Source organism: Vombatus ursinus, unplaced genomic scaffold (genome assembly GCF_900497805.2).
Source record: "Vombatus ursinus unplaced genomic scaffold, bare-nosed wombat genome assembly UNPS02014973.1, whole genome shotgun sequence".
Lineage (NCBI taxonomy): Eukaryota > Metazoa > Chordata > Mammalia > Diprotodontia > Vombatidae > Vombatus > Vombatus ursinus.
The window spans coordinates 20,099,592-20,125,397 of record NW_020954751.1 but is presented as its reverse complement, the minus strand read 5'-3'; the positions used below and the strand labels follow the sequence as shown (position 1 = coordinate 20,125,397).

At 36.5% G+C, this 25,806-nt stretch overlaps 1 protein-coding gene across 3 annotated transcripts in view; it reads left to right on the top strand.

Moving 5' to 3' along the window:
* LOC114030650 (arf-GAP with SH3 domain, ANK repeat and PH domain-containing protein 1) overlaps positions 1-25,806 on the top strand; it is a 482,413-nt gene that overhangs the window by 342,610 nt on the left and 113,997 nt on the right. For all 3 annotated transcript variants that reach the window (XM_027845496.1, XM_027845498.1, XM_027845497.1), the window contains 4 exons: positions 543-628; positions 10,688-10,763; positions 11,738-11,824; positions 25,327-25,427. In XM_027845496.1, coding sequence (XP_027701297.1) covers positions 543-628; positions 10,688-10,763; positions 11,738-11,824; positions 25,327-25,427 — 350 coding nt within the window. The remainder of the gene's footprint in view (positions 1-542; positions 629-10,687; positions 10,764-11,737; positions 11,825-25,326; positions 25,428-25,806) is intronic.

Here is a 25,806-nt window from a genome sequence, read left to right as displayed (position 1 = left end):
GTGTGTGTGTGTGTGTGTGTGTGTGTGTGTGTGTGTGTGTGTGTGTGAGAGAAGTAGATGCTGGATTTTACTGGTTATGTGTTTTCTAAAATATTTCCAGTCATTTGTTAGCATGTTGTTGTTGTTGTTGTTTTTTAACCCTGTGCCTAGTTTGTGCAGACAAGTAAAATATCCATTTTAAAAATATCTGAGCTCATAACATAAGAAAGAATAAAGCATGCCCTATTGTGTTATTTGAGAGGGAAAAAATGGATTTCTGATTATTCTGGAATGTTTTTGCTGTGTTTGACTTTAACTTGTCAAATGAACTAATTTTAGTATTTTAAAAATGCTAACAACTTAATCACTCCGTTTACTTGGTGTACACTTGATTCATTACTATGCCAGATCAGCATTCCTTAAATGGAACTGAAAAACTGTGGGGATCTACTAGTTAGCAGTGCCTCATGTTGTATGGATTAAAAGCTAGTGCTTTACTATCTGAAGGCAAATGAAGATGTAGCCTATAATTACCAACATCAAGTTCTGTTTTATTTCCACAGTATCTCATTAAAGTTAATGAAATCAAGACAAAAAAGGGTGTTGACCTACTCCAGAATCTTATAAAGTATTATCATGCACAATGCAAGTAAGTAGAATGCTCTCATCTTTTTGTAGTATTCTAATTGAACCCAAGTTTTTCTTGATTTTTGCCTTCAGTCTTCTTTGTGGTCATCACAGAGATATCTTTTTATTTTGCTTGGCCCTGTTGGAGAAAACTGGAGCCAATAAGTAGAACAGAGTCAGATCTGGGGTTCCTGTAAAGAACTTCCTGACCATTAGAGCTTGAAATCCTGTGATCCTATAAGGTATATTGGTTTTCTGAAAATTTCCTTATAACTCTGTTGCAGATTCTACCTACCATATTGGTCTGACTGTAAGTCTTACTTTTCCTCTTCTTTACTTTGACCTCCTCCTCCTCTGCAGCAATCAAAGCAGTAAGAACCTCCCCATTGGCCCCAGGCACACAGTAGGGCCCCCATGCTAGATGTCCCTGTTGCTGGTGTTACAAGGTTAAGGAAGCAGAGTCCTCCCTTGCTTATTCTCAGGGACGGTTTGCCTCTCTGACCGAAGTCTCTTTAGAGATCATAATCTTACCATCAGAGTCATTGACTTTCCTTACTTCTTTTTGTCTCCAATTTCTGGGGGCTGAGACATAGGGGTGAATTGGAGATTCTCTAGGAGGCCACTCCCCTGAAGAGTTTATTCTTTGACCCAGTGCTTGGACCCCCATTTGCCACTTGGAGATAGATGACATGGAGGGTAGAGCTCAGTGTCACAGAGTGAAAAGCAGACAGGAAGGGGTAGAGGATTCCATGGGAGAGTAGGATTAACAAAGAAGCTGATCCCTTAGGGGTATAGTGAGTGGGGTTAGGGAAAGGGCATGTGGGAATGACCCAACTGTGTTATTTTCCATAGTTGTGAAAGTACCAATATCCAATGTTTGTTTACTCTTCCAAATAACACCATTTTTCTGAGTTTTCTTTAACTTTGTGTGTGCATATATATATACACATTTCTGTATTACAGAAAATTATACATTTATTATTTTAAAATTAATTTAAAAATTAATCAAGCCTTGATTAAGCATCTGCTGTTTGCCAAGCACTGTACTAAACCCTGGAGATTCAGTGACAAAAATTGATCAGTCCCATTTTGCAAAAAGCTTACAGTAAATCAGGAGAGACAATGTATAAATACAGTAAATAAGGGTAGGCAGCATATACACAGATAAATAAAAGATAATTTGGGGAAGGGAGGCCCTAGGAGCTGTGAAGAGATCAGGAAAAGCTCCATGTAGAAAGATGCTCTTGAGGTAAACAAGATGTTCTTAGAGGTAGAGGTAAAGAGGAATGTTTATTCCAAGTATGACGGTGTTTTGGCAATTATGTTTCTATCTAATTGTTCTTTTTTCCTTCTAAAGATTTCTTATTTTAGAGCAAGGGTTATAGAATCCAGAGACTTGGTATCTAGGGTGACAATGGAAAAAGTACTAGCTTTGGAGCCAGAGAGCATGAGGTCAGATCCATTCTCTGTTGCTTACTAGCAGTGTAACTGTGGGCAAATCGCTTCTCCCCTCTGGGCTTCGGGTTCCCTTTATGTATGTAGAGTTGAACTAGAAAACCTCCAAGATCCCTCCAGATCCAAATCTGTGATCCTTGATCAAGTTGCCTAATCTTTCTCGGTGTCATCATCTGTAGGATCATTCCTTTGGCAAAGTTTTCATAAGAATAAATATCTTACCAATTCTTAGTAATCCTGCACTAAACAGAGATCATTTATGGAAGAAGGAAATTTACTAAAGACAGCATCACAGAGCTGGAAATATCTTGAAACACCATCTTGTTGTTCAGTCATTTCCAGTTGTGTCTGACTCTTGGTGGTGATCCCATTTGAGGTTTTCTTGGCAAAGATACTGGAGTGGTGTGCCATTTCCTTCTACAGCTCATTTTACAGATGAGAAAACTGAGGTAAACAGGGACTTAAGTGACTTGCCCAGGGTCACACAGCTGGGAAGTGTCTGAGGCCAGATGTGAACTCAGGAAGATGAGTCCAGCACTCTATCCATTACACCCCTGAAACACCATCAAATCCATCCCTATCATATCCCAACAAACCTAATGGGAAATTATAAGAGAAATAACCACTTATTAGTGTCGACTATCTCTAGAAAATGGCAATAGAACCTCTCAAATAACTTCTTTTGTTCATTAATAACCTTTATATCTAGTGTGGTATAGTGGGAAAAGTACAAGACTTAGAACTAAGAGATGTGTTTTCTAATTCCAGCTTCAGCACTTAGTAGCTGTGTGGACCTGGGCAGATCATTTTTTGAGCCTCAATTTCCTCATCTATAAAATGGGGATGATAATATTTGCACTATCTATCTCACAGAACTATTGTGAGAAAAGTATTTTGTAAACCTCAAAACACCACAGAAACATAGGCTATTATTATCCTATTCTGTATTATAATTGTATTGAAAGGTAGCTTGATAGTGCAAAGAGCCTTGGCTTTGGAATTAGAGGATCTAGGTTCTTATCCTGCCTTTATGATTTATTTCCTGTGTGATGCTGGGTTAAGTCACTTAACCTCTTGAATTTCATCATCTGTAAAATGAGGGAATTGGACTAGAAGGCCTTCAACACTTCCAGCTGTAAATTAATGATCCTTTGAAATAAATAAATTATCATTAATTCCATTTTCTTCTGTATTTGAGTGGCAATAAAAACAGAAGTGGTATAATGTTTTGGAAGACTGATGAATCAACTAGTAATTTTCTCTAATGAGAGTGGGTAGGTAATGATAGCACTTTAACTTTCTCTTCAAGAAAAACAATTGGTTAATCATATTAATGTTACTTTAAGGGAAAGAAGTTGCATCGCCTAGTATAGCAGCTCCCAAAGTATAGGCTGCAGATCCTGGGGTGGGGAAAGGGAGGGATGGCCCCAACATCCTTTCAGGGAGCCCATGAGGTAAAAATTATTTTTACAATAATACAACAAATTATTTGTTTTTAAAATACTCCTCCTAACTACATATTTGTATGAGGCTAGATTTCCTTCATATATTTAAAATATAAACAACATATCATTACAAATTGAATGCAGAAATAAATATGAAAATCCAACTGTCTTTTATTCAGTCAGATATTAAAGAGATTTGCAAAAATATGTGAAACTTCTCACTAAATTTTTTTGTTTTGGAAAATCTAGTTAATTTTTCATAAAATGCTATTTATATTAACACAGAATGGGTTTGTTTTTACTTTAACTTAAATATTTTTAAAATTTACTGGTTTTCTTTTTTTTTTTTTTTTTTGGTGAGGCAATTGGGGTTAAGTGACTTGCCCAGAGTCACACAGCTAGTGAGTGTTATGTCAGTTTTCATTTCTAATAAAGTAACTACCTGTAGATGTAATCAAGAGTATATTGATAAGGGGCAGTTAGGTGGCACAGTGGATAGAGCTCTGGCCTTAGAGTCAATAGGACCTGAGTTCAAATGTGGCTTTAGACATTTGACGTTTACTAGCTGTGTGACCCTGGGCAAGTCACTTACCCTGATTGCCTCACCCAGAAGGAGGGGGGGGAAGAATATATTGATAAATGTTTAACAGCTAGTTCTTAGAGGGGAAGGGATGTGTTCACAACACTCTTTTAGGCTTAATTTGAATTATTAACATTTTCTCCATCTCTTTGCTAAGTCTGGACAATCAACAAAATAATGAATAAATCCATGATTGCAGCATTTGCCAATTTCCAATGCTCACACTAGAAATTTTAAGAGTCGGCTTCTATTTGAGAACTGCTGGCATGGTGGATTGAAGATCAGCTTGTAGTTAGGAAGACCTGGATTCTAGTCCTATCCCAAATACACAGGAGTTCACAAGGGCGAGTCACTTAACATCTTAGTGCCTCTGGCACCAAAGTGGAGGTGCTGATTTGGTGGAAGAACTTCTGTGTTAATAAATGGATCCAGAGAAGTTAAAGAACTCATCTAAATCACCCTGCCAAAAATAGAACCCAACTATCCTGACTATGTAATGTGTGTGTGTTTACACATATGCATGCACATGTACATGCAAGTGTATATTTTTATAATGTTATTGATTGTATATTATCATATTATGTATTTATATTATATGTCAGATTCCCAGTTTAATAATCTATTCTACTATACCATGATTAGTAGTAGTACCAATCCAAGGGATTTTCAATCATATTAATTTACATAATTTCTATACTTCCATACTTTCTAGTCACCCTCTCCATTGTGGGCACCCTTACGTACATCAGAACTCATGCATACTCTCTTGTATTGTGTGATTTTCATCCTTGGCTTTTATCAGTCTTCCAAAGAGTTGCTGAGTAAAATTCAGTCATACCCAAAAGTAACCAACCAGCTGTGGTTATTTTTAATATATCATGCTTATCAGCTCAATACTCCATTTAAATAACACAAAAGAATATGCTAATAACATAATAAAATATTAATACTTATAGTATGTTAATGACACAAAATAACCTAGAAAGAATGTACTTCTCTTGAAAAAATTATGAGCATTTAACAGTTTTCTAAAGCAATCAAATATAGTTGATATAGCAGGAAAAAAATCGGTTACTAATTTACATCAGTAGAAGAAGCTTCTAACTGTTATCCAAAAGCCCCAGTTAACCTTTGCCCCAGTGCTTTCTGTTCTGGGAAATGGTTCTGAAGTGTTCTGAGATTTGGTATCTTGGACCTTTAAAGGTTTATTTTGGTTTTAATTTACAAATGGAATTTTTTTGAAGAAGACTTGCATTGGTTTCTGTTTTCTTAGAAACATATTTTATTGCATTCATATTCCTAGTAATAAAGGAGTTATTCAGTTCTCTGCACTGCAGCTTTCTGGCAATAGTCTCTTTTCAGTTTTCTTGGATTTGGAGGTTTTCTTCTGAGATCTGAATCCTTCAGGCCATCGAGTAGTTTGTTAGAGATGTGTAAAAGCATAGATTTATAGCCTACCACCCCCTTCGAAAAAAAAACACTAATGTTTTCTAAAAGGACAAAATTTAACAGAAAAAAAAATCAGAACCAAGGAAGGATAACTTATTAAAGTCAAAGTGAATCAAAGCATCATGGAATCCTTGTGCATTGGAAAGAACCAGTGAATACTTGTGGACTGCACCTCAAGAGTCTACCTCATCCAACCTGAACCTGAAGAGAAATTTCCTGACAAGCTGTTATCTATATAGTTTCCTCTTGAAGACTACAATGAGAGGAAATAATAATAATAACTCATGTTTATATGGTGTTTTAAGATTTGTAAAGCTCTTTACATTTTTCTCATTTGATCCTCATAATAATCCTATTATTATTATTGTTATTATTATTATTATTAGGTGTTAATTATTAGGTATTAGAATTCTCTATTTTACAAATAAAAAACTGACATTGGAAGGTTAAATTGCTTTCCCAGAGTCATTTGTCTAGAAGCACGTGAAGCAGTATTTGAACTCAGTTATAATTGTTAAGGCAATTTTTCCTTAAGCAAAGAGCTGAAATATGTCACTCCACCACTTTACCTCCTTAAGAGTGCAGGCATCCATGTGGGCTGTAGTCAGAAATGAGGGTCCTTGAGAGTGTGTCCTAAGAGGATCTGCTGAAGGAATTGGGGATGTTTAGCCTAGAAAAGGAAAGACATAGGGGAGGTCTGATAATTGTCTTCAAGTATTTGAGATGCTGCATGTGGATGAGGAATTCTTATTCTGCATGTCCCAAAGGGCAGAACTGGGAACAGCAGGTACAAATTACAAAGAGGTAAATTTAGGCTTGATATGAGAGAAGAGGGGATCTATTAATAATCAGAATTATCCCTAAGTTGAATTTGCAGCCTCTGGACTTAATGGGTTTCTCCTCATAAGAGGCTATTAGAATGACCACTTGTCATCCACATGCAGAAAAAAAATGTGTGTTTGGGTATGGGTTGAAATAGGTAGTCTTTACTTTCTCTTCTGACTCTGAGATTCTGTGAAAATCTAATAATTTAAAAAACAAACAACTTTAATGCTTTTGTGAAGAAATTTGTTTGCCACTATAGGGCTGAAATATATAAGAGAACAATGTCAACAAAAGTTATTTTACTCTGAAAGAAAAAAATTATACCTGCTTCCTCTTTAAATAGACAACTCTCATCTAACCCTCAAGTTCCAGGTTGATTGGTTTTTGTCGAGGCCTGCTAGTAGAATAACAGGACTTAACCCTCCACAGCAATTGGAGCATAGAACTCTCTTGTCCATAAACTTGTAGGAAAACCTTTTCGATTCTCCCAGGAATGTTCTGCTAGCCCCTGTAAATTGAAGCATAGAAATCCCACACCTTTCAAAAGGCATTGTGCAATATTTGAACAAAGGAAGGTAATTAGTTATTCTCTAGACCACCATTGTGGTTTTTAAATACCATGGGAATATAGGGCATATGACTGAAGATTGCCTGGAGTTTCAGAGGGCACATTTGGGAAGAAATGTCACTAAGTAACTTAGATTGCCTTGGAATCAATATCTAATTTAGTCAAAGCCACGAGCTTATAAATTAGATTTTCAAATTGAGGTAACAGCTGATTCATTGGAGGGCCATTGCTTGGGTTTTGTTAAATGTATATGTTTTTAATTTGGCAAATGATCTTCATGATACTCTCAGATAAAAGTGTCTCAAAAGTTTGATTTTCATCCTCATGAGCTTTTCCAAATACTAGCTAATTTGAAGCCAATTCAGGGGGTATATGGGAAGGGGGAGGGGCTTAAAAGGTTTTTTTTCTCTCCTATGGTTATAGAATTATGAGAACCAAATGTAATGCATTCCTTTCCCCATGGTTGTCATTAACTGTGAATTCAGCATAGCTTCGAAAAAAGACTTGATTTAATCACATATAGACTTAAAATAATTTCAGAATTGAAGATTCATTCAGAGATGAAGTGTCAATCATATTGAGACATTTAATCATTTGCATTTCGTTCAGAACAGACATAATCATGTTAGAAACTTAGAAGCTATGCCATCCTGTCTTTCACTTATATCAAAACAACATTGCCTGTTGATTTAGAAGTTGAGTATATCAGCCTGTTGATTTCCAGATTAAAATCTTATCATCCTGTGTCATTAAAATATTTTAAAATTCCTTCAAAATTCCTTTAAAGACTGAAGCCATCCCCATTGGCCCAACAGTCAGATAAATAAAGAAGGTCCTGACTTAATGTTGGTACATAGAACTCTCATTATATTGTAGATAAAGACTATGACTTTTGTTTCAACTCCTTGGGACGTGGCCGTGATAGTACTTTCATTGAAAAATATGTTCTTATATTTTGTTTGTTTCTCCTCTTTTTTTAATTTTTATTTTTTGGGAAAACTGTTCTGTGGGTAACCATGGCCAAAGAATTAAACACTTAGTAGCCCACATTTTGGTGGTAAGCTTCTCTGTACTTAGCTAGGTCGATCTTTTGATAACCGACTTGTTCCACTGGGAGTTTACTCAAAGCCTTGGTGCATTCTGCCAGAGCACATGCTGTCCTTACCTACCATTAGAGCACCCAAGGTTACTTCTGTGCCAAGACAAGTCAGAATAGAGTTTTTGAAAGACATAAATATCATTGTACGACATGGCATGGAGAGAAGGCTAGTAGCCCTGAGCTAAACCCCTTGGGATAGTATTTGTGTATTTGTAGCAGTTTTGTTTCTTGTACTTCTTTAAGTTCAGAACAACACATATTTCAACCAAAGTAGAGATCTAGATTTAATCCTGGCTGTAGCTCTTACTAGCAGGCAAGTCACTTGACCTCTGTGGACCTTGGTATCCTCCCCTGTGAAATGAGAGAGTTGGTTGAATGGGCCCAGAGGTCCCTTCCACTCATAACATCCTCTATTTCTATCCTTTTGTTATAGTGAGGCCAGAGTGACAGTGGTATGATGTCACCTGGGTTACTAGCTTCTTTTGTGTTTAGTATAATTACTGTTACATTATTGAGTAGTGTCTCTACTCCCCCATCTCTTAGACAAAAGGGATATTGGCCTTTTTTCCTCAAATTTTCTCCTGTCCACATCTCTTTAACATCCCCTTCCCCTTTCTTACCTGCTGTTTATAGAGTGCTTTAGATATACTCTACCTTTATCCTAATCCCCTGTTTGGTGAGACAGTGAGCATCGTAGACAGAGTGTTCGACTGGTAGTCAGGAAAATCTGAGTTCAAATCTTTATTCAAATACTTATTAGTTGTCTGGTCCTAGGCAAGTCATCTTAACTGTCCAAGCCTCTTTCTCTTCTGTAACAGTAGGTAAAGAAAGGGCTTTACAACCTACAAGCCTATTTAAGTGTCTGCTATTATTGCTATTATCTAACTGTTCTCATCTTTTTCCAGTAAGGTTCAGATAGAAACATTCCTGGAACAAGTCACTACCCTACTCCTTTCATAGCTGCTTTAGAAGAAGCAGCTATAAAGTTGATTAAAAATATTGGGATGTAACCTCATTCTCTTTAGGCTTATTTGAAAGTAGACTTGGTACAACTGTAGACATGACAACAAGGATGGCATGTATCTCATCATCATCATCTTATCATTATTATCATTATTATTATTACTATATTACTATTGTTATTGAGGTAAAATTGCCCTGTGTCAGAGACAAAATGAAAAACCCTTGCAAAAGTTATTACAGAGCAGAGTGTCTTATCAGAAAGCAAAATAATGGAATCTTAAATTATAGGCTTAGCTGACCCTGCCCTCATTCTTTTGATCTTTTAGTTTACATATTTATGCTTTCAATACTTTTCCCTAGGTATCATTCCCCTAAAGTAGCATCTATAATGAAATGTTTTCCAATGTGGATCATAAGTCAAAATCATCTCAATCAACAAGAATTCATCCATTTGCTATGCTAGGTGCTAGTGATAGACATACTAAAAATTATATAATCCTTGCCCACAAGGAGCTTATAATCTCTGAGAAGACAACATACCCCTACTCTAAGTATATACAGAATAAATAGATAATATAAATACAAAAAGTTTCAGGAGGGAGGGCACTAGCAGTTAGGGGTTTCAAGGAAGGGTTTCAAGTAGAAAGTAGTACTTGACCTAAGTCATGAAGGAAGTAAATTTTACATAAGGTGGAGATAAAGAGAGAGTGCATTCCAGTCTTTTTAAAAGACAATCAGAAAAGGTGATAATTTAAACTAGAGTCAATAGAGAGTCACTCAACATGTATTTCTTTTACTCTGCATTTACCTTTGACCTTCCTCTGAAACTATTAAAATGTTATGAAGCTTCATAGGGCATCTGATCCAATCTCCTCAGTTTATAAATGGGGAAACTGAGGCCCATAGAGATTAAGTGACTTGCTAAAGGTCAAATAGGTTTTGAACCTGGGTCCTCTGAATCCAGAAAAGGCCAAGATCACCCACTGCATCCTAAGCCATCACCAAGATTTGTCTTGACACTGACTTCATTGACTGCGGGAGAGAGTTTGAGGCTGTTGACTTTGCCCAGCTCTCCTTACTTAAATCCAATTCACTTGCAAGTCAATTCGAAAATGAAGGACAAACAACAGTAGTTTTTCTATGGTACTACGTAGTCTCACTAAACATTATTCTCGGTTTAGAAAGGAAAGGAAACTACATGCTATCAGCCATTACTCTAGGTTAGAAAGGAAAGGAAACTACATGGAATCAATACTGCCCCCAGATAGGACCGTGGAAGCTGTACTTCTGAATCAAATTCTTTTAGCTTGTTTTCGTGCAATTCTCTCTCTCTCTCTCTCTCTCCTGGTCTTAAAAAAGAGAGAATACAAGGGAAAAAATAGAAATATCTGAGAATTCATTGAGTTGGTCTGTAGGTAACAGAATGGTAATTGTACATTTCTCTGATCTAATTAGGTGGATTTATGGGTATAGTAGAAAACATGTTGGCCTGACTGTCAGGCTACCTGAGTTAAAATAGTACCTCTTCCCCTAATTTCCTGTGTAACCCTAAAACAAGGCACTTAACTTTACTGGGCCTCAATGTCTTCAGCTGTAAAATGTTTATAAATGTGTTTTCCAGTTTCCCAGTGGGATCATTTTGGTTGTTTTTATTTTTTTTAATATTGTTGATAAATCACAGGTGTTTTCCATTGTAGCTTTTTTCAGGATGGCTTGAAAACAGCTGATAAATTGAAACAGTACATTGAAAAACTGGCTGCAGATTTATATAATGTAAGTTATTTGTGAAGTAAATGGTTTTTAACATGCTTATGTGGATAAACACTACCAGTCAATTGGATTCAGTAGCAAAAAGACATATAAAATAAATGACAACAACTTACAGTTTAGCTACTTGTCAATATATACCTTGAGAAAATAGGCTTTTAGCGCAACTCAATTAGTGAGGCCATCAGTGGCCAGATAGGAGACATACCAGTTTTCTTGTGTGCCTAATAATGAGTTCTGAACTGATTTATATTCCTGATTTAGTTGCAATGCAGTCTTATTGCTCTCCTGTCAGCAGTATAAGCCATTTGACTGTCTTTGAAGAAAAACAAAAAAGATTAATTGAATTTTAGGCGTAGTGCCCTTGATGTTGAAGGCATAAATAAATGGCTATGAATGCTTATGGTTGAACAATGCACTCCCCATTATTTCTAATAATGACACCTTCCATTTGCATATGCTTCTTAAAACTTAATCTGAAGCATGTCTGTCTGAAAGGCTATATATAATACTGCTCTTATCCATCATTCATTAATATAGTGTAGAATAGTAGGTAATAAAATATGCTTTTTAAAAAGTTACAGAGGAGCTGTACTACAAGAATTCAAGTAACTTTTCTGTTTAGTTGAGTAATGAGGTTTCCATTAAAAAATTTTTAGTACCAGAAAACAAATTATCAGTGTTATTTTCCTATTTGTGACTAAAATGACACTTAGAGTCTAATTGGTGGCCCAAATTAGTTCTTTAGGAAAAAAGTGTATCACATTATCCACTTAAGGTTACTTTAAAACATACTCTTTGGCACATTCTTAAGTCTTGGGCTTGCCTTTGCCGTTTTGAAAAGTAGATTGTATTACAGATTTTGATAAGGGAATTAGTGCTGCCCAATATACATGTTTAATGAGTGGTATACTGGGTTGAATTAAATTGGGCCTGTGAAATGTAGAGGTAAATAATGAAAGCAATTTCTTCTTTTGCAGATAAAGCAGACTCAGGATGAAGAAAAGAAACAGCTTACTGCACTCCGAGACTTGATAAAATCCTCTCTCCAACTCGATCAGAAAGAAGTAGGTGACATATGTATTCATGACTTGAGCTAATGGTGTATAAGTGAGAGGACTGGAGAGGTACACTTTCTCAGATCTCATTTTGGTCATGGTAGAAATGGATAGCCACACACAAACTCAGAGCCAGGTTTTGTTTATCTCCAAAATCTGTTTTTGAGAAAACAGCAATGGCCACATCACCATGAGAATTAGCAATATAGCCAAAAACCCTTGGAATATTACAACAGTCTTCATTGTTAATACCCCTCTTTTTAGCTCTTCCCACGCCCTACTTTGTCCTCCCTCTTAAACAGCTTCAAACTGGGACAGTGTAGTTTATGCAACAGTCAGAGATGTTGGATGTTGGTCACCTATGCCTTCCAAGTACAAGGCATTGTGCCCATTTGTTGCCTGGAAACAACCCCCTGGGGAAACATAGTGTTTCTTTTTCCTACTTCAGTTAATTGTAAGTACAGAAAGTTTTGAATTTTGTAGAGGGCCAGGACATAAACATTGTTGAGCACACTCTTGGTTTTTAACCACTTAATAAGAAAACTTAAAGTTGGCATAAATATCCTAAAGGTTCTTTAGGACAAAAATATCTTGGAGACCCTCATTATTCTATTCATGGGACTCAATCATTTTGAATGAACTATAAGACAAGCTTTTTTGGCTTTTGGTTTTTGGCTGCACCCAGAGTAGGGTATGTACATTGAAGTCTTCCAGCCCAGTTATCTTCTGCTTAGTTCCCTTTGTGGTCAGGGTCATGCCTGTGCAAGATGGCTGCTCAGGGCTGATAGAGGAGATGGACACAACGCAGAACTGCATTTTAAGTTACACGATGTAATTGGTCAAAGAGTTAGTTTTTAATAAGATCAAATGCTAACAGTCAATGAAGTGCAATGAAGAATATCTCAGTTTTCCTACCTATGAATCGCAACACTACATGTACTCTGTGGCATCTTTCCTTTGTTTATCACAGTGAAAGGCAAAAGAGGCAGAGAATGGATATCTGAGAATGTCAAAAGGGGAATTTCTGTTTAGGTATATACTGGACTAGATGACCTCGAAGGCACTTTCTAACTCAGATTCCTCTGTACGTCTTAGTCTGTTAGAACTAGGATTCCCAATACATGTTTATGCCCAATCCCAATGATGATTTAGTCTATTCTGTGCCTTCTTATAAGGAACATGGGAAAGTTGCAGGAACTTAAATAGATGACAAATATCTTCCTCTTCACTGAGAACTGGGAATATATATTTAATGATGCAAAGAGCACAGATTTTGCTCCAAAATTTCTGAGCTACTGTCTTATTACAGAAGCATGATAAAAAATGAATATGTCCTATCACCAACTTAGTTTACCTTCAGTGTTTCACAGAACAATTAATTACGCTTAGAAGTTAGAAATGTGAGGCAGCTAGACCCTTGGTATAGACAACAAAACTAGGTTGTCTAATCATCTTATGTGCTCACATGACAAAAGGATTCTTTCATTTACACAAGTGTTTCCATAAGGAATATTTTGCTTGATACATTTAAGCCCTTATTTGTAGTGGAAAAGAGTCTTGAACTAAGAGTCATAGGATTGTGGGAATTGGGCCCTCTTCTCCTTTACTATTTCGCTTGGTGATATCACCAGCTTCTATGAATTCAATGATGTCTATGCTGATGATTCTCAATTCTACTTATCCAGCCCTAAGCTCTCTTCTGACATTCATTCTTTCATCTCCAACTTTGTATTGAACATCTCCAACTGGAAGTCCCATGGACATCTTAAAGTCAACATGTCTAGAACTTTATCTTTCCCCAAGCCCTTTCTTCTTCCAAGCTTCCTGTTGTTGTTGAAGGTATTATCATTCTCCTGGTTACACAGGTTTGCATCCTTGACTCCTTCTTTTCCACTCTACATATCCAATCTGTTACCCAGTCATGTTGCTTTTGCCTGAACTATTAAAGTAGTCTGCTAGTAGATCTCCTCACCACCAGTCTTTTACCAGTCTACTCTGTCCTCCACTCAGCTGCCAAAATGATCTTCTTAAAGCATGTCTGACCACATCATCCACCTACCCCATCCCCTGCTCAGCAAATTCCACTGGTTCCTTGTTGCATCGAGAATCAAATGTAAAGCCTCTGTTTGGTGTTGAAATGCTTTTATACGATGTATCAATCCCTCTATCTTTCAGTTTTATTACACCTTACTCTTCCCCTACTTAATCTGTAACCCAGTGACACTGGCCTCCTTCCTATTCCTCATACAAGACTCTCAGTCTCCTGACTGAGCATTTTGTCTGGCTGTTCCCCATGCCAGGAATGTTCTCCTTCCTCATCACCACCTTCTGGCTTCCTTGGCTTCCAGTCACAGCTAAAATCTCACCTTCTATAAGAAACCTTTCCTTAATGCTAGTGCCTTCCCTCTCTTGATTATTTCCTATTTATCTAGTGTATTTTTCTGGTACATAGCTTTTGTGTTGTCTTTTCCATGAGACTGTGTGCTTCCTGAGAGCACAGACTGACTTTTGCTTTTCTTTTTATGCCCAGAACTTTACACAGTATCTGGAATATAGTAGGTACTTAATAAATGATTGATGAGTGATAGATTTGAAACTAGAAGAGACTTTAGAGTTCATTTCACAAACTAGGAAACTGAGGCCCAAGAGAGTTCAGTGACTTGCCCATAAACTACCAAGATCTCCTGACTCCAGATCCTAAGACAACTAGTAGCCCAATGGATAAGGCCCTGAACTTGGAGTCAGAAAGTCCTAAGTTCAAATCCTTCTTCAGGCTCTTATTACTTTTGTGACCCTGGGCAAGTTACTTAACCTCCCTTGTTCTCAGTTTCTTCCCTGTAAAATGAGGATAATGATGCTACTTACATAGTTGTTGTGAGGATCAAAGGAGATAACTTACATAAAGCACTTTGAAAACCCTAAAACACTATATAAATATTAGCTGCTGCTATTGTTGTTGTTGTTGTTGTTGTTGTTGTTACTATTATTATTCCCATTGAACCATGCTGCAGAAGACCTAGATTTGAGTCTCAGCTCCAATATTTACTGATTTATGATCTTGACAATGTTAATTAACCTCCCCATCCTCATTTTCCTTATTTCAAAGGCAAGAATAATAGTTTCTCTGCTACCTACCTCTGCTGTAAAGAAAACACTTTGAAACCTTAAATTCCTATAGACAAAGGAGCTATTATAGTTATGATTATTTATAAAAGTAAGAGAGTCGAAGTTGACCTGTGGAGATTGACATAAAATGCTAGCTATTTTTAATAACAAATACCATTAGTTTAATAATTTAAAAAAGGCTTATTGAATGTCTTTCACATGTATAGCACTATGTTAGACATTATGGGGATACAGTACTCAAACAAGCCCATAATCTGTGACTCAGGATCCCTTCTCCTCTCAAAGAACTCTGGGTTCACAAGGATGGGTTATAATCCTAGGGGTCTGAACTATGAGGATTAAGAGTTCTTTAGTTCATTGTCCTGCAAAGACTTGCTCCAGAAAAATTTCTGTGTATACTCAAGGTAGAGTTCATGTCTAGGTTTCCTCAGGTATAAGGAAAGAGGTCCCCACCTCTTATATAAGCATTCAAAATGAATATTAGTTAGATATGGGACAGCATTAATTCCCCTTTGCACACACACAAAAAAGTAAAACACAAAAATACTCCAGTGCCCATGAATAGATACAGAAAATCTATAAAGCACTCAAAATGCCCATCAGCTCAACCCCAAGAGAATTTGGAGCTGCATGGGGGCAATAAACTGACATTCCCATAAAATCTCTCCACGGGGTCGTACACATTCCCTTCAAAACCATTTGGTTTAGATTTCCCTTGAATGTACACATACTTTAGGGCTGCTAAACACACGTTCCCCTTTCCATCAAACCTGCTCTGTCTGAAAAGCTTTGGTGTTCAGCTATCTGAATTGACTTTGCTCTCCAAATAGAATGCAGTGCAGGAACTTTGTTGCCTTTCTCTTTCTCCATGAGGCATTCTGCATTCTGGAAGGTCTGGTGCCTGAAATCTCAAAACTTAAAGGTGGGATTCTCCTCTCAGGTCAAGGGGGAATGCATATGTCTGATTCTGCCATGTTCTTCTACTACAAGTTGTGCTTGGGTTGAAGGCTGGAGGGAAGGAAGAAATCCCCTTTTCCAACCTCCAGATATATTCTGAAAGAAAGTTCAAGGAGAAAAGGCAGTCCTTAAGAGAGTGAGAGATGAATCAGCTTACTTTTATGGGTGGTGGGTAGAGGCAGCTGATTCTCAGCGAGCTATTAGTAGGCAGCACAAGTTTTATGAAATATGGCCAGTCTGTATGCAAAAGCAGGAATGGGGGCAGCTAGGTGGCGCAGTGGATAGAGCACCAGCCCTGGATTCAGGAGGACCTGAGTTCAAATCCAGCCTCAAACACATAATACTTGCTAGCAGCGTGACCCTGGGCAGGACACTTAACCCCATTGTCTAGCAAAAAAAAAAAAAAGAAAAGCAGGAATGGTCACATTCCATGAGTAGATCTCCCTGTGCTTGGCTTCGAATAATGAATCACACCCTTTAATTTATACATTTGTTGGGGAAACTCCTCAGATTGATTAATGATTCCCTGATCATCTCCACTTATACTGCTATAGATCTGTGATCTCACTGATATGAGTTTTCTCTTCAACTATGCAAATTATAATCCATCTCTCCTTAATTCTTTTCAGTTCTTGTCCTTGTCCTCCTATGCTTGGCAGGGAGTCTGCCTGACTCACTGATGCCATACCTTGATTTCTCTTGACATTGAGAGGATGCTAGTGGAACATATGGGCTGTCTGAGTTGACCAGCCCATCTTTTTTGCTCATCCACTTTTTTGATGACATCCTTTCTATCCCTTCTCAATAATTCTTTGTTTTTGATATGTTGCACCTTGATCACATGCATCATACAGCTCTCCATTGTCCTTTAGGTGATCATCCATTTCTGTTCTTCAGCATTTTCAGTGTTTTGTGCCTGGTAGCCATACAATAATACTGGTATTTGAAAGATCAGCCTTTATTTCAGGGAAGAGTCTGAGGACATTAAAGGAACTTTGCAATTTCCCAAAGGCAATCTAGCCTGCTTTCTTCCTCCTGTTCAGTTCTAGACAGTGTCTGTCTTTGGTAACTATTTATGGATGAGCTCTACAGATTTTCAATAAAATATATTAGTGTCTGGATCCTAAGCACTCTTCTTCCATGTGGTTTTTCCTAGGTGGATAGTTGGACCACTTGGTTTTTCCTATATGGATAGTTAGAATGATTATGGATTTTATTTAGGAGATTTTATGAAGTATGGGTTTTGTAATGGAAGCAACACAATGTCATCCACAAACAGTAGCATCTGGAAGACACCCCTGTCTCTACCAGGTGTTTTTAACTTTTTTTGTGTCATGAACTCATTTAGCAGTCTAGTGAAGCCTATGGACACCTTCTAAGAATAATATTTTTAATGCATAAAATAAAAGAGGATTATGAACCAATTATTTGAAAAACAGTTATCAAAAAAAATTTTTTTAAGTTCTTAGACCAAAAATTGTTTTTATGTGTAATTGAGTGAAAATAAATAAATAATTTAAAGGGAAAATGTTCTTAGACCCCCCTCCCCAGGTTAAAAATCTCTGATCTATACAAAATTTTTGAGTTAAAAGGAAATTTTAAAAAAAAATGCCCAGCCCCTGTCCTGAGGAACTTTAAAATCTTATTTGGGAGGCAAGACTTGTACACAGGAAACAGTCAAAGCACCATACAAGAGAATATCTAATCAAGGCAAAATTATGTGGTTCAGATTACAAGTGCTAGCAAAATAAAGGAAGGGAGATCAGTGTGGTTTGGCACATTTTCAGAAGAATTCATGAAAGGAAGCAAGGCTTGAGCTACATCTTGAAGGATAGTTGGGATTTGGAAGGGCAGAGAAGAAAAAGGGAGACTATGAATGAGAAATGAGGAAACATAAATTACTGAGAATGGCTCATGTGGAAGACAACCTTACTTGTCATAAATTCAAGTATACATGTCTTGTGGTTGGTTGGGAAGGGGCCTTAGTGTTGTCCCACAGAGTCCTTCAAGGCCCAAACTATATATCCTTATATAGAGAAGAGACAGAAACACAGAGTCATGGGTTCAAGCCCTGGCTCTTCTTCTCACTAGCCTTACAATCTGGAGGCAAATCATGGTGTCTTTCTAAGCTTCAGTTTCCACATTTGTAAAATGAGGGAGTTGGACTAAATGAGTGTCCCTATGATTCAATAACGTTTTTTCATCTTATCTTAGAAGAGAGTGCAAAGGACAGTGTTGAATACTCTACTTATCTTCAAATATCAGATCTGAAAGATCTTAAAGAGAAGATGGCAACCTACTATATTCCATCCTACGAAGCATAGCACCTTTCTGGAGCTCAGTTTCTTCCTTAAATATTAGATTTTTCAGGTCCCTTCCAACATTAAGAAATAATTTTATGAAAATTTATATATATAATATGTGTGTGTATATATATATATACACACACACAATATAATTGTATTATATGCTGTATTATTATATATTATACATAATAATATATTGTAAACTATAAACTCTGTTTTTATGTATTATGTAATATATAGATAGTTTTTATATATATAAATATATAGTACCTGCCGATTCTCTAGAAACTAGAATGACTGCTAGTAGCTTTCATAAAGAGACTTTGGAAAGGGATTAAAACTAAAACCTTAATAAAGAACATACATAATTAGATACTTTGCTGACTTTTAAATGGTAGCAGACCTTTGTCTGTAACTGTAGCAAAACACCTCTAGAGCAGGGATCAGCAAACTATGACCCTTTGGCTCATCACCTGTTTTTGTACTACCCATTGCTAAGGATGGTCTTTACGTGGGGCGGGGGAGGGGGAATTGGGATGGCGCTCACAATCAGGGTTATGTGACTTGCCCAGGGTCACACAGCTAGTAAATGTCTGAGTATGGATTTGAACTCAGGTCCTCCTGACTCCAGGGCCAGTGCCACCTAGCTGCCTCTGGTTATTACATTTTAAAATAAAGTTTTATGCTATTTTAGAACATAAAAACCATTCTCAGCTTGCAGAATTTATAAAAACAGGTTATAGTTTGCCAACCCTTGCTTCTAGAGTGTTGAATGTGGAAGTAACCTGTGTATTGCAAATGACTTACAAATGTACATGTGCCTTATTTTACACAACAGCTTCCTGAGAAGTTGTGTAAATAACATTTTATAGATGGAATTATGTTTCACATTTACACTACTTGAATTGATCCCTGCTTGAATTCTGTATATCCCTAGTCACTAAAAATACTCAGAAAGAAAAGGCCTCAGTGAGAAATCAGAATAGTTAGAAATTGGAATCCCAGATTTTTTTCAGCCAAACTTTACGTGCTGAAACATTCAAACAAATTTTGATCATCTTTTGGCAGATGGTCTGCTCAATTAATAATCTCAGGCATTAGTAATAAACTAAAACTTTAAAAAGAAGAAAAAAACCTAATTAGTACATAACTATTTTAAGAGTTTGAAAATGCTATTTTGAATAATCGTGTTCCAAGTCAAACTTAGTATCCAATAATTCATCCCACAAACTGAATATACTCCCTCCTCAGATCGGTCTTTTAAAATCTATGTCTTCCTTCAGGTCTCAACTCAGGTGCCAAGATGACAGAACTCTCTTCTCTCAATTTTCCGTTTAGTTGCTGGCACTATGTCCCAACTAGAACAATCTTATATTAGTTTTCATCCACATACATGTACCCAACAGACCCTGAGTTCCTTGAGGGCAAATACTATTTTTTTTTGCCATTGTTCCAACAGATCTCCAATATTCATTGGCTCCCACATTAAAAATGGAAGTTAGTGCTTTTGCACATATTGAGTGCCTAATAAAGTTTTTGAATTGATTAGCTGTTAATTGCTAGCAGTGAGTATAGTATGAGAATTCGCTGGTTCATTCATTCATTCAACATTTATGAAATACCTACTTTGTATACGCGCTACCCTAGGAACCAGGAAAGGTACTTAGATAAATAGGAGATGGCCCCTTTTATCAAAGGGGTTACAGTCTAGTTGGAATAAGGTGACATGCACAGATAAATAAAACACAAATTAGGGTACAGGTGTTGAATAAGAGGAATACTTGGAATGCACAACCACTCTCTAATGAGAGGAATCAACAACTGGGGGAATCAGGAAGGATTTCATGAAAAAGGCAGACTTAAGTTTACAGAATGGCCCTTTACAGCACTGCCATCATACCATAAGTTAGAAATTCTTAACTCTACTATAAAGTTCTGTACTTTAAAAAAATAGAGTTCAGCAGAGGGAGGTGAGAAACACTTATTCTCCATTAAACCTATTAATTTGTAATCATGTGCAATTTTTAAGACCGGAGATCATAGATGTAATAATTGATCTATTTATTAAATTTTCCAACTGAGAAAGTAATGCTAATGGTTAGCCAGCGTTGCTAATATAAGAAAGGAAATGGAAACCAAGATTAATGCTCCAGTTATCTTCTGTAGTGAATGGCACTTTGTAGACACCATGCCATGCATCCTTGGCTGATGTTGCAAAGATGACTGAATGTTTCTGAGGTCTTACCTGGAGGTGAACATTTCCTTTAGCCCAGGCTTTCTTATTGAAGGACAGTTTTTAAAATTTGCATTTCTCTTTACTGAAAGTCTTTTTTTTTTTCTTAGCAAAAGGATTGAGAATGACTTTTCACAATCCTTTAAATAAAAAAAAAAAATTGAGAGCTAAGAATTCTCTAAGAACCTGAAAACAAAAACAATACACCGTCATTTAAAAGTATCAGATCACTGAATAGGTTGAATGGCCCTCATTTTTCAAAATGCATAAATTGGTGTTGCTTTTCTAGGCTATAAAGCTCATTAGTAGTTAATTTAGGACAGTTCATGCAGGGGGCTTTGGATTTATTGCTTCCATCCTGCCCAGAATTAACTGACAGGTTCCAGAAAACAAAGTCTATATTTTAGTCACTTCTTTCTCTTTGGGAAAATGGTAAGAAGTATATTTAAAATGAGTGCTTCTGTTAGTTGATGATACAAAGAACATGATTGGTTCTAAGGGTCTGATATTCAGAAATCAACATTTTATTTAGAGCATTAACATTCTAAAGGCATGAAAGATCTGTGTTGAAGATGAATAAGTAGGGTATTATGGTTTATAGTCTATCATAGAACTTTGGACTTGGAAGGGACTTCGAAGGTCATTTTGTCTGTATTTTGAAGCATAAGTCCCTTCTATAACATCCCAACAAGTACTCATTTGGACTTTCCTTGAAAATCTCCACTTGACAGGTACTGGGGAGCTCTCTATCACAATATAAAACCCATTCCATTTGTGAACAACTCTGATTAATTATTAGGAAATTGTTTCCTTAAACTGAGCTGAGCTCTACCTTCTAATGCCTCCATTCCATGGGTCTTGGAGTTGTGCTTTTACTACCAAGTAGAACCAGTTTGATCCAACATTGAAGTTTTGGGAAGGAAATGAGGGCATATATTTATAACACATAGGATTCTGTTCAGGGTGTGGAGAAAAGGGAGTAGCACACAGATGTTATAGATATACAATTTTAAACTATTCAGATGCAGGGAATATGTTGAGGGGGTGTTATTAGTGAAAAGAGAAAATAGTTTTCTGAAAAAAGCAATCCTTTTTAAGAGGTACTAATAACTAAGGAGTATTTAGAAATGTATTTACTTGCTTTGGGTGGGATGAAATTAGCAAAGGTATATAGTTCTACATTCAAACATATGTATATGTATATACATATATACATATATGTGTGTATTCAAATAGAATTCATATGAATTTTTTAGATTTAAAATATATTGCTAGTTTTCTTTGTCATTGTACCTTCTTTAATGCTACTGCCTAATTCTTAAATATCCACATTTTTTTTAACAGAATATTTGTATAAGTTTCAGCTTCTGTAAATATGAATCTGCGTCTCTTATAGACTATCAGGGCTGGAAAAAACTTGGAGATCCTTTAGTCCAATTGTCACTTAGTCTTACTAAGAGTGATCCCAGCTGATGAGGATCTTTCTTACAGAAATTCCTGACTCCCTGATTCCTTTTACCTGTTTCAGCCCTCTTACATCTCTTACTGAGAAAAACTTTTACTGAGAAAAACTGAGAAAAACCCAAACTATAAAAACTCTATAAAAACTAGAGGGCAATAACTCTGATTACAACAGCCAGTTCAGTTCCTTGTTTCTTTATGGGCTTCTTGAATTCCCCATGTTACTAAAACTGTTCAACTGGAGAGAATCTGGAGAGAAGCAGGGACATGTTTTCTGCATAGAAAATTCTTCTATAGAAATTATTCAAGCTAACTGTTCTTAAACACCTTATATTCACTTTTTCACTCAGAGGATGCCATCAGCTGTCATCCACGTTGGCAGAGTAGAGTAGTAATATGATTGATTCCCAATATTAAATACAGAAATAATTTCTGTTTTATTCTGAAGCATAGTTGCATACACAGAGAGAGACATTTCATATTCTTAAATGTTTTTTGTTTTGGCCACAATTAAGGTTCCTTTGTATTGTTAGAGAATGGATCTAGAGGTAGGAAGCCATCTGGGCATTAAATAGATGTCTAGCTTGCATGCTACGGGTACCAGTGGTTAATTAGTGATTGATTTTATTTCCTACATCATCTACCTCCACCTTTCTGACGTTAAGAGGAGATATCTTATGTTTGTTTTTAAAAAGCAAAACAAGAAACTGGTGCAAAGAAGCCTTTTCCTGGTTTTATTTTTAGCTGTCACTGAATTTGCTTAGAAATCTTTAATCTGTGCTTCTGTTTCTTTTGGGGGGCCTGGGGTTTTTTCTTGGGGGGAAGTTCATATTTCCTCCATAGAAGTTCATGAACCACTCTAGTAAGACTGAAATATTTTCAGAATGTTTCCTAGGTAAGCTTTTTTTTTTTTTAATTCTAATTTGGTTCAAATTGGGGAATGGGTGTTGGGGAATAGTCCTCCAAATCTATTGAATGCTGGTTTTTTAGTCCATAGGGGGGGAAATGTGGCATTTCTAAGGAATAAGAAAATAAAATTTGTTGTGACTGATGTTTTTGTTTCTGTTTATTATAAAGGTGTTTTCAATATGCATTAATAAGAGGGTACTACATACAATCATTGGGGAATTTTTTAAAAATTTAATTCTCTTTTCAAATTCTTTGCTTTTTCTTTCCTCTGTTGCTTCTGCCTTTCCCGATCGAAGTCTAGGAGAGTAAGTCAATACTTTTTGTGAGCCTTTATTTTTCTATTGATATTTTTTGTCGTCAAATCTCTGTTATTTTATGAAAGATTTTTATTCTGTTTCTTGTATTTATCCTAAGGTTATTTGTATTAATTCAATGGGGGGGGGATGCTGTTATAACATCAATCCAGATGTCGATGTAAAATTACACTTATTTATAGATGTGTAAATTATGGAATTCTTACAGTCATTGAATCATAGCATGTTCAAGCTGAAAGGGAACTTAGGTATCAGCTATTCCAACTCTTTTATGAGGAATGTTAGGTTAAGAAAGGTCTGTAAAACCAGGCCTGGAGCCTAATTTCCTCACTCTCTATCCATATCTATCCTCATTCTACTGTATCACAACTGCCCATGTGTTTGGATTTATCCCTTTTATCTATTTAGTTTTTCGTTCCTTCAACATTCAACAAACATTTATTTTTATTTATTTATTTATTTATTTATTTATTTATTTATTTATTTATTGGCTAGGCAGTGGGGTTAAGTGACTTGCCTAGGGTCACACAGCTAGTGAATGTTATGTGTCTGAGGTCAGATTTGAACTCAGGTCCTCCTGAATCCAGAGCTGGTGCTCTATCCACTGCACCACCTAGCTGCCCCTAAACAAACATGTATTACTTAAATATTGCCTACTGTGTTCAGAGCATTGTACTAGGCACTGAGGGAACTGTCAAGTTCAAATAAGACACAATTCTTGGCCTTCTTCATGCTCACAGAATGGTAGTAGACTTCTCACAGAATCATTTAATAAACTTAACCACAGAATGTTGGAATGTTAGAATTTGGAAAGACCTTAGAAATCATCTAGTCTAATTCCCTTTATTTCCTAGTCAAGGAAACAAAAACCTCCAGATGGGAATTAATTTGCACAAGGTCACACAAGTAATAAGTAACAAGCATAATAAGGACTAGAATCCACATCTTCTGACTCCAAGCCCAGAGCTCTACTCTATCCTTTGAAATAATACTCCTTTGCCATTACATTCAAACCTATTGCCAGCTTTCAACTAGAAAGCACTGTCAAGAGGCCATCAGAATTGGTCTTTCCCCTTTTATTGTGGACTGTCTTATATTTTTATTTTTTTTGTTTTTAAAGGCTTTTTAAAAAGAGAATAATTTCTAAATATCTCTTATAGCATCATTAGTTATGAAACATGATTTTATGGTAAAGATTGTGAACACTTGACTCGATTTACTTTTACTTTGAGTCACTTTCACTAGATGTAGTTTTTGCAATGGGGTATTGTTTTACAGAGGAGAAGCAAAATTTTCTAAATCCTAAAAACATTTTTAGGGTTAGGGTCATAACATTTTTAATGGCCCATAGAAGTTTCACCAGCCCCTTTTCCATTCACCACTTACACAGAGATAGTGTTTGCAGTGCCAAACAAGCTTGAATACTCTAAAATATAGAATTACTGCCATATATTTTCATTTTAATTTATAGTGAAATTGAACTTGTCTGAGATAGAGTGGGGAAAGCTCCATATTGAAAATCAGGAGACCTGGTCTCATGTCAATCAGTCAGTCAACAAGCAAGGACCTTTTGCTTGCCAGACATGGTGCTAAGGGCTGAGGATACAAAGAAAGGCAAGATAGTTCTTGCTTTCAAGGAGCTCCCAGTCTAAAGGAGGATGACAACACGTAGACAACTGTGTACGAACAGGATACATGCAGAATATTTTGCAGATAATTCAGAGAGATCTGCCCCTCATAATTGCTTTCCTTTATAGAACACTTTGTAGTTAACAGATTGCTTTCCTTATAACAACTCTGTGAGATGAGTAGGGTGAGTGTTATTGATATTGAACATTGATGATTCTTTTTAGATGAAAACTCAAGGTTACAGAAGTTCAGGGTCTTACCCAAGGCCACGTGACAGGTGGCAGAACCACTTCTTGAACCCAGGCCTTGTTACACCTAGCCATTAATCTTTCCACAAAATCACAATGCCCTAAACCTGAGTCAGGCAAATCCCCCTCTCTGGTTCTCAGCTTTATTACCTGGAAAATGAGTAGGTTTGACCGGATGCTACAATTTCTATAGTCTCTTCCAGGTCTAACAGTCAATGTGTCAATGTTCAACATGGAGCCAATGGGTATATAATGGCTTGACATGAGGGTTGTGAAAGCATTATGAGTTGTTTGTAATTTTTCTTTTTCATGGTTTCCTCTTGCATAGGATTCCCAGAGCAGGCAAGGAGGGTACAGTATGCATCAACTTCAGGGCAATAAGGAATATGGGAGTGAGAAGAAGGGTTATCTTCTAAAGAAGAGTGATGGGTATGTATGAACAGTCATTGTGTATTTGTGTGTGTATATTACAAGGCTTTTCAAGTTTCACTTTGATATATCAATGGATCTGTGATCTCACCAACGTGGTATAAATCAGAACCCATCCATACTTTTTCATCCTGTATGATTTTTTTGCCCATGTCCCCTTATAAATTTTTCATAAGGCATCCTCCTTCCATTTTGGTTTCTACATATTCTTACACAGACATACACACACACACACACACACACACACACACACGGTTTTAAGCTTGTTAAAGTAGGAAAGTTTATTATGTTTACCCATATCAATATATGTTGTCCTAAGGTAAATTATGATTGAGACAACTGAGTGACTGAAAAAGTATTGAGTAGGTACCTTGACACA